Consider the following 9,748-nt stretch of genomic DNA (forward strand, 5'->3'; position numbering starts at 1 on the left):
ATAACATTACACGTGCATGCGTTTTCTATGTATTGTAGCGACCCGCACAGACAGCTGTGTGTTAACCCAGGGTCGTTACAGTATTATCTTCATTATTATCGGGAAGAAAATGTGGGCATCCACCAGCGACCCTGCTCATTAGTTACTATCTGTGATAACCACGTTTCTGTCTTGAACCTGAAGACAAGAACCTGTGGATGCTGCTTTCCCCCGTTATTTCCCTGTTATAGATATAAAACCATGCGTGATCTTGTATAACCTCAAAGACAAATGGCTATGTTGCATTTGCTAATACCAGAAATTTGAGAGCAGCAATAGCGGTAAAAATCAAGGAATAGTATTTTGGTAGAATTGAAGAGGGGGAAAAAACAGTGTATTGATCATAAGAGGTATTGATTAATAAGATCTCGAGTTGATAGGATCCGATGACGCAAACCATCGAGAGAACCTGCGAGATCTGTGTTTAAGGGGGTTCCACACCACATGACCACACATTCATTCCCTTCTGCGTAGCTACGCTAGAGTGTGTTCCGGAGCTAGCCTCGGCACACATTTTATTATCAAAAAACAAAAAACTAAAAAAATAAACACAGGGAAGAATATTTTTGTAAGAAAAAAAACTCGGTGAAGCAGGACTAACAAAGTAACCCGTCGAAAATAGGACGAGAATTCGGAAGAGAAGGCCATTTTGCTCCCTTGATAACATTGTTGAAGGCGTGGGTGATTTCACATTGATAGCAAGCTAACTGAGACATTTTTAGCTAGAAGCTAACGTAGCAGTTTGTCGATATCGCATCTGTTATTATTGTAACGCTAACTAGTCGTACTTTAAGAATATTGTAGCTACTAGCAACTTTGGTCGACATTATTTCCTCAGAAGGTAACGTTAGCTTGCTAGTCACTAGGTAGCAGAATTAGCTATCCGGCCCGCATTGCTTTTTTTTGGCCTAAGTGCGAAGTAACGTTAACGTCCAAAACATTTTTTTTTAAATCCAGTAACGAATCTTCGGTGTCATAAGACACCATTTCGCAGACGTTAGCCTGACAACGTAACGTGTTTACCTTCCGTATTTTTTAAAACAAAACATCGTCTTGACAACACAGTCCAGAGTAGACATGAATCCAAGCGCGCCCAGTTACCCGATGGCCTCGCTCTACGTCGGAGACCTGCACCAGGATATCACCGAGGCCATGCTGTACGAGAAGTTCAGCCCCGCCGGGCCTATCCTCTCGATTCGAGTCTGCAGGGACATGATCACTCGTCGATCCCTCGGATATGCCTACGTTAACTTCCAACAACCAGCCGATGGTAACTATTGATGATTTTAAAAACATTTAATCGTAATGGTATGGATGCAACAGTAAAAAAGAATGCATGACGTAGCTCACACGTTCACGTTGCACCAAAAAATGTCATGCCGGGGTGGTGAATAACATCTGGTCTAGTAAATAATCATGCGTATCCATTTGATAAACGTGCTTTCAGTTCAGCAAGCTACGTGGGCCAACTAGTCTTTCAGTGTCCTAATTTGCTGTAGTGTTGGGTTCAATAATTAATTGGGAGTATCGGCTGCATTACCGCTACAATATGGTCTTTTACCCCCCCACGTACAATGGCGCGGTTTCCTTCGACAGCATTCTAATGGTATGGCTCCTGATATGTTTCTAGCCGAACGTGCCCTGGACACCATGAACTTCGACGTCATCAAAGGGAGACCTCTGCGTATCATGTGGTCTCAGCGTGACCCTTCCCTGAGGAAGAGTGGAGTGGGCAACATTTTCATCAAGAACTTGGACAAGTCCATTGACAACAAGGCCCTCTATGACACCTTTTCAGCTTTCGGAAACATCCTATCGTGCAAGGTAGGCCGAAGAGACTCTTCTGGCTGTGTGTGGCTGCCTTATATGCTGTGTTGTTCCGCATGCCCCCCCCCCCCCCTGCAGCAGTGTTGGTTGAAATGTGTGTTGAATTTTGAGTCTGTTGTCTTTGTACGCATGATGTTTGTTTTTTTTAAACCACTGCCTGTGCTCTCCCAATGTCCTTTCTCTCCCAAGGTGGTTTGTGATGAGAATGGCTCAAAGGGCTATGGCTTTGTGCACTTTGAGACCCAGGAGGCTGCTGAAAGAGCCATTGAGAAAATGAACGGCATGCTGCTCAATGACAGAAAAGTGTAAGTGCGATCAGTCCTTGTGAACTTGGACGTAGTCGATAATAGATGGGGGGGGGGGGGGCCCTAGTCAGCCGTCCACAGTGTTAAAATGCAACAATAACTCAAACCGTACAGGAAATGTAACTTTGAGTTGTGAATGTGAACTGGTTTTTAATTTCAACTGGTTCAAAGATTTGTTCAATTTAAAGTAGGATTGGTTTTCGTGTGAGTTCTAACTTTAATATTACTAACTCAGGTTTTTATTTTTTTAAAGTGTCGACTAATATAGAACTGTTGCTCTGTGGCCTTGTGCTTCTCTACTCACCGCCTTATCAAACTCAATACTCTTCCTGGGGGGTTTAGTCAATATGGTGGTAACAAACATTACCAAGCTCATGTTTCTGCCCCCCCCCCCCATCCTCTACAGAACAGGTAGCCCTTTCTACACATTATTCAACTCACACAATATTTATTTTTATTAACATACAATAGGTTCGTCGGACGCTTCAAATCTCGCAAAGAGCGCGAGGCTGAGCTTGGCGCCAGAGCCAGAGAGTTCACCAATGTTTACATCAAGAACTTTGGGGAGGATATGGACGACGAGAAGCTGAGGGAGCTGTTTGGAAAATATGGTAAGTGTCCTCTACGTGTGATGTGTTACACCCCCCCCCCCCCCGGGGATGTGTTCATTAGGACGCAACCGGGCACCAAGCGAGGAGGGATCCGACCTGATTTATGTCCCAACAACAAATGTTTTGTCACTTCACTATAATGAATCTAGCCCAGATTGTCGATTTTTGTTTCCTCTTGTAGTAAATGTCGGTTCCGTAGAATTAGAATTTGATGGCGTTTTTGTGTTGGACTCTTATTGTTCCGGGACCGGCCCTGAGCATCAGGGTGATGACGGACGACAGCGGGAAGTCCAGAGGGTTCGGCTTCGTCAGCTTTGAGAGGCACGAGGATGCTCAGAGGGTGAGTTGGGCCGTACATTTCCTTATTATCAGTATCTGGATGTTGAATAGAGCTAAGTGGAAGACAGCCATTTTCTTTTTGACCTCAACGGGACCATCTGTATCCGTATCTTCTCAGGCCGTAGATGAGATGAACGGGAAGGATTTTAACGGCCGTCAGGTCTACGTGGGACGCGCCCAGAAGAAGGGAGAACGCCAGACGGAGTTGAAACGCAAGTTTGAACAGATGAAACAGGACCGTATGACCCGGTACCAGGGGGTCAACCTGTACGTGAAGAATCTGGACGATGGCCTTGACGACGAGCGTCTGAGGAAGGAGTTCTCTCCCTTCGGTACCATCACCAGCGCCAAGGTAACCTTCCTAAGTCAACATCACCCTCTGATTGAACCATTACAGTCGTTGTGGTGGTACGCTTGTTGCCTGTTTCTATATAGCAGTGTGTCTACCAGCCCCTGTCTTTCTGGATCAGAAACCCCTTTAATCTAATGTCCCTCTTCCTCTAGGTGATGATGGAAGGTGGCCGCAGCAAGGGGTTCGGCTTCGTGTGCTTCTCCTCCCCGGAGGAGGCCACCAAGGCCGTGACGGAGATGAACGGTCGCATCGTGGCCACCAAGCCGCTGTACGTGGCGTTGGCTCAGAGGAAAGAGGAGCGCCAGGCTCACCTCACCAACCAGTACATGCAGAGGATGGCCACCGTCCGCCCCGTACCCAACCCGGTCCTCAACCCTTACCAGCCTGCCCCTCCCTCGGGTTACTTCATGGCCGCCATCCCCCAGACTCAGAACCGCGCTGCCTACTACTCCACCAATCAGCTGGCTCAGCTGAGACCAGGCCCACGCTGGGCCACCCAGGGTGTCAGACCACAACGTAATTATCTACATAGTTGACACAACCATTTTTTTATTTAGTCAAGTTTCACTCCAGACTCGAACCCAATTCTCTAATCCAGGAAGTTGTTTGATGTTTAATTGTCCCCTTTCTGCTTCCAGACTTCCAGAACATGCCCAACGCCATGCGTCCGTCCGCCCCCAGACCGCAGACCTTTGGGGCCATGAGACCCTCGTCCTCCCAGGTGCCACGCATGATGGCCGGCCAGAGAATGGGTGAGTTTAGCCGGTGAACCAGCCCCCTGCATATATACCTTTATGATTTTCACAACCACCTTTCATCTTGCTACTATTTACTCGGTTTTATACCGTCTGTTAAAGGATTTAAGCCTTGAGACATGGATTGTGTATGTGTGGCATTCAGAGGGTGAATGGACAAGACAAAATATTTTAAGAGCCTTTGAATGGGGTATGGTAGTAGGTGCCAGGCGCACCGTTTTGTGTCAAGAACAGCAACGCTGCTGGGGTTTTCACACTCGAACAGTTTCCTGTGTGAATCAAGAATGGTCCATCACCCAAAGGACATCCAGCCAACTTGACACAGCTGTGGGGAAGCATTGGAGGACATGGGCCAACATCCCTGTGGAACGATTTCGACACCTTGTAGAGTCCATGACGACTAATTGTCTGTTCTCAGGGCAGAAGGGGGGTGCGACTCAATATTAGGAAGGTGTTCTTAATGTTTTGTACGCTCACTATGTCTCAAACTATATGAATGTGTCTCTTGGATGTTGACTGACTTCCTCTTCTCTCTCCAGCCACCCAGGCCCTGGGCCAGCGTCCTACCGGTGCAGCTGCTGCTGCAGCCCCAGTGAGGATGCCCCAGTACAAGTATGCAGCAGGTGTGAGGAACCCCCAGCAGCACATGGCCAGCCAGCCCCAGGTGCCCATGCAGCAGCCTGCTGTCCATGTCCAGGGACAGGAGCCTCTGACGGCCTCCATGTTGGCGGCTGCTCCTCCACAGGAACAGAAGCAGATGCTGGGTGAGTCTCTGGTCACGTCTTCGTTACTGACCTTCCCATCTCCTTCAGTTAAAGGTGCTTTCTGTATTATAATGTCAGGGGGAAATGTCCATAATATATATCTGTGGTAATAGTGGAATGATAGTGTTTCGTAATGTTACTTACCAGCCCACTGTTGTGGATTGGCTGATTCGCCTATTGATTTCTCCAGACCATTTCCTGGTTGCTAAAATTCAAATAGTTTGGATAATTTCAATTTATCTGACAAAATAAGCAGTCATTGTGTTGAGAATCATTGTACCGTCTAAACCGCTGTGAAATATCTTTTCAATAAACCCCAAATATTGTATTTTCAGTTATTTGAAGCTGGTAAAATACACAACAACAACAAAAACAACTTAAGAACAGGAAGTATAGAAATAGCGACATAGAACATATCAATATCTTCTTAGACTGGCTTTCAATGAGAATGACAGATCTATAACACCAATTTCTATGTGAATTTGCTCTGGTTGCCCAAAAAAGTTAAACCATTTGCAGCTTTTTAAAAGACAATCAACATTTTTATGTGCTCTTTGTTAATGATGTTATCAGTACAAATGTCTGAACATATGAATTTCAGTGATTCTTATTTGTTTTTACTGAGACAAAGAGCCCAAACTATCCATCATGAACACTGAAGAAGGAACATCTGTTGGCCCTAAATGTCTGCTCATCCTTTTTCTGGGTCCTTTACTGATGCTGAATTCTCTCCCCCCCCCCCCTCCTCATTCTCCAGGTGAGCGTCTGTTCCCTCTCATCCAGAACATGCACCCCAGCCTGGCTGGAAAGATCACCGGCATGCTGTTGGAGATAGATAACTCTGAGTTGCTCCACATGCTGGAGTCTCCCGAGTCTCTCCGCTCCAAGGTGGACGAGGCTGTTGCTGTGCTGCAGGCTCACCAGGCCAAGGAGTCCGCCCAGAAACCCACCAACCCCGCTGGAGTCCCCAGCTAAGAACCGGTAAGAACTATTTACAATGTTAATGTATTATTTAAGATGTTTTTATAAAGTGTTACATCAATGTTAAGTATGCTACTAATGTTAACATGTGTTTTTTTGTTTGTTTCAGAGACGGTAATCCTTAACTTGCTTCACCGAAGAAAACGTTAGAAAAATTTAAACATGGGAAAAAAACTGAAAACTCTGAAAACATTGCAAAATGAATAAAGTATTTCTTTACAAAAAATGAATACACCATCTGCCAGGTCTAGAGAAGATTAATCTAGTCCTTGTTATTAAAAGTACAAAAGTGGACCCAACAAAAAAAAATAGCAAAACTTATCTAATTATTGAAAAATGTTTGACAAAATGTGACCATAAAAAAAACATTCCATTGTTTTATTTCCTCTTCCAGTATCAGTACTCAGAATATCAGCTGTTGTGTTCAGAGATGGAGATAGCTGAGTACTTTGAAAAGTCATTTGGATTGAAAACTGCTTAATAAAGATATCAAACACTTAAAATGGCTGCCTCTTCCTTGAGCTGGGTGCATGAAGGTTCGTCTAACCTCTTTGTCGATTGGTAGATGAGCATTTACATTATAGCCAATCTAAAAGGCAGAGTTATTACGACGATGAGCTGTAGTTGTTTCTCCTTCCATTAGTGCACTGTAGTCGCTAATGGAAACGCTGACCTGTCCTTTTGAGATAATGGTTATTGCAGAGCACTAGCATGGAGTGGCAGGAGCTATAGTCTGCCACTAGGTGGCGCTGTAGTTTTCCTGAAATAATGGAAGTGACTCGTGGATGTGTGCTGTACAGCTTCAGCTGATCACCAATTGCCTTAAAACCTCCCAAATATGGTCTCTCTTTGTTAAGTAATGAGAGTTTTCTTCTGAGATGACTGGCAATATTAAAGGCAGATGTGTGACTGGTCAGCCAGTGATCTTACACCTGTCACTCTCCAGTCCTCTGGTCAACCTGTCACTCTCCAGTCCTCTGGTCAACCTGTCACCCTCCACACCAGTCCTCTGACTGGTCAACCTGTCACCCTCCACACCAGTCCTCTGACTGGTCAACCTGTCACCCTCCACACCAGTCCTCTGACTGGTCAACCTGTCACCCTCCACTCCAGTCCTCTGACTGGTCACCCTCCAGTCCTCTGGTCAACCTGTCACCCTCCACACCAGTCCTCTGACTGGTCAACCTGTCACCCTCCACACCAGTCCTCTGACTGGTCAACCTGTCACCCTCCACTCCAGTCCTCTGACTGGTCAACCTGTCACCCTCCAGTCCTCTGGTCAACCTGTCACCCTCCAGTCCTCTGGTCAACCTGTCACCCTCCACTCCAGTCCTCTGGTCGACCTGTCACCCTCCACTCCAGTCCTCTGAATGACTGGTCACCCTCCACTCCAGGCCTCTGGCTGGTCAACCTGTCACCCTCCAGTCCTCTGAATGACTGGTCAACCTGTCACCCTCCACTCCAGTCCTCTGACTGGTCAACCTGTCACCCTCCACTCCAGTCCTCTGACTGGTCACCCTCCACTCCAGTCCTCTGAATGACTGGTCACCCTCCACTCCAGGCCTCTGGCTGGTCAACCTGTCACCCTCCAGTCCTCTGAATGACTGGTCGCCCTGTCACCCTCCAGTCCTCTGAATGACTGGTCGCCCTGTCACCCTCCAGTCCTCTGAATGACTGGTCGCCCTGTCACCCTCCAGTCCTCTGAATGACTGGTCGCGCTGTCACCCTCCACTCCAGTGCTCTGAATGACTGGTCGACCTGACCCTAATATTAGTTTTGTCAAGGTCCATGACCCTAATATTAGTTCTGTCAAGGTCCATGACCCGTATATTAGTTCTGTCAAGGTCCATGACCCTAATATTAGTTCTGTCTCTGCCACAGTATTCCAGTCAACCGTAATGTCCATGACATATCTCTGTTATACTGCCAGACATTAAAATAGTCATACAAATATCTCTCCCTTATATTATCCTGCTGCTGCCAGTCAAACAGTATTCCCTGTCCCTAATACCAGAGGACTGGAGTGGAGGGTGACAGGTCAACCAGTCAGAGGACTGGAGTGGAGGGTGACAGGTCGACCAGTCAGAGGACTGGAGTGGAGGGTGACAGGTCGACCAGTCAGAGGACTGGAGGGTGACAGGTCGACCAGTCAGAGGACTGGAGGGTGACAGGTTGACCAGTCAGAGGACTGGAGTGGAGGGTGACAGGTCAACCAGTCAGAGGACTGGAGGGTGACAGGTTGACCAGTCAGAGGACTGGAGTGGAGGGTGACAGGTCAACCAGTCAGAGGACTGGAGTGGAGGGTGACAGGTCGACCAGTCAGAGGACTGGAGGGTGACAGGTCGACCAGTCAGAGGACTGGAGGGTGACAGGTTGGCCAGTATTCCCTGTCCCTAATACCTAAATATTAGGCCACTGCATCCTCCGGGTGGCATCTGCTTCTTCCCTGTGTTGCCATTAGTGGCCGTCGGGCCGTGCTGGCTGTCCTTACCTTAACATCCAACCGCCGTGCTGGCTGTCCTTACCTTAACCATTCAACCGCCGGGACGTGCTGGCTGTCCTTACCTTAACCATCCATCCGCCGTGCTGGCTGTCCTGACCTTAACCATCCATCCGCCGTGCTGGCTGTCCTGACCTTAACCATCCATCCGCTGTGCTGGCTGTCCTTACCTTAACCATCCAACCGCCGTGCTGGCTGTCCTGACCTTAACCATTCAACCGCCGGGACGTGCTGGCTGTCCTGACCTTAACCATCCATCCGCTGTGCTGGCTGTCCTTACCTTAACCATCCAACCGCCGTGCTGGCTGTCCTGACCTTAACCATTCAACCGCCGGGACGTGCTGGCTGTCCTTACCTTAACCATCCAACCGCCGGGCCGTGCTGGCTGTCCTGACCTTAACCATTCAACCGCCGGGCCGTCCTGGCTGTCCTTACCTTAACCATTCAACCGCCGGGCCGTCCTGGCTGTCCTTACCTTAACCAACAGCTAGACACCAATATCACTAGACAACTAGCCTTCAACTAGACACCAATATCACTAGACAACTAGCCTACAGCTAGACACCAATATCACCTAATGAATGGTAATCTATTCATGTAGACCTCATCAATGGTAATCAATTCATGGTAATCAATTAATGTAGGCCTAATCAATGGTAATCAATTAATGTAGGCCTAATCAATGGTAATCAATTAATGGTAATCAATTAATGAAGGCCTAATCAATGGTAATCAATTAATGTAGGCCTAATCAATGGTAATCAATTAATGTAGGCCTAATCAATGGTAATCAATTCATGGTAATCAATTAATGAAGGCCTAATCAATGGTAATCAATTAATGTAGGCCTAATCAATGGTAATCAATTCATGTAGGCCTAATAAATGGTAATCTATTCATGTAGGCCTAATCAATGGTAATCAATTCATGTAGGCCTAATCAATGGTAATCTATTCAAATTAATAAATTAATTTGTTTTAAATGTTAATATTCGGCCCATAATTAATGTGTGTAGAGATCCTCCAATGTCGTGGTGTAATTTGTAGAGATCCTCCAATGTCGTGGTGTAATTTGTAGAGATCCTCCAATGTCGTGGTGTAATTTGTAGAGATCCTCCAATGTCGTGGTGTAATTTGTAGAGATCCTCCAATGTCGTGGTGTAATTTGTAGAGATCCTCCAATGTCGTGGTGTAATTTGTAGAGATCCTCCAATGTCGTGGTGTAATTTGTAGAGATCCTCCAATGTCGTGGTGTAATTTGTAGAGATCCTCCAAT

At 46.8% G+C, this 9,748-nt stretch overlaps 1 protein-coding gene and 1 non-coding gene across 2 annotated transcripts; both read left to right on the forward strand.

Moving 5' to 3' along the window:
• The first annotated feature begins 500 nt into the window (after nt 1-500).
• On the forward strand, nt 501-6,476 carry pabpc1a (poly(A) binding protein, cytoplasmic 1a). The gene is made up of 11 exons (XM_071395561.1): nt 501-1,309; nt 1,670-1,863; nt 2,056-2,171; nt 2,643-2,789; nt 3,026-3,122; nt 3,240-3,473; nt 3,626-3,989; nt 4,112-4,225; nt 4,768-4,992; nt 5,750-5,973; nt 6,083-6,476. Exons 1-10 carry the CDS (start codon nt 1,117-1,119, stop codon nt 5,965-5,967), a joined length of 1,902 nt encoding a protein of 633 aa, XP_071251662.1. The 5' UTR covers nt 501-1,116; the 3' UTR covers nt 5,968-5,973; nt 6,083-6,476.
• LOC139574897 (small nucleolar RNA SNORD72) lies at nt 5,544-5,624 on the forward strand. Its single transcript, XR_011674854.1, has one exon. It is a non-coding gene; the product is annotated as a small nucleolar RNA SNORD72 (small nucleolar RNA).
• Nucleotides 6,477-9,748: the final 3,272 nt, after the last annotated feature.

The sequence above is a fragment of the Salvelinus alpinus genome, chromosome 4 (genome assembly GCF_045679555.1).
Source record: "Salvelinus alpinus chromosome 4, SLU_Salpinus.1, whole genome shotgun sequence".
Lineage (NCBI taxonomy): Eukaryota > Metazoa > Chordata > Actinopteri > Salmoniformes > Salmonidae > Salvelinus > Salvelinus alpinus.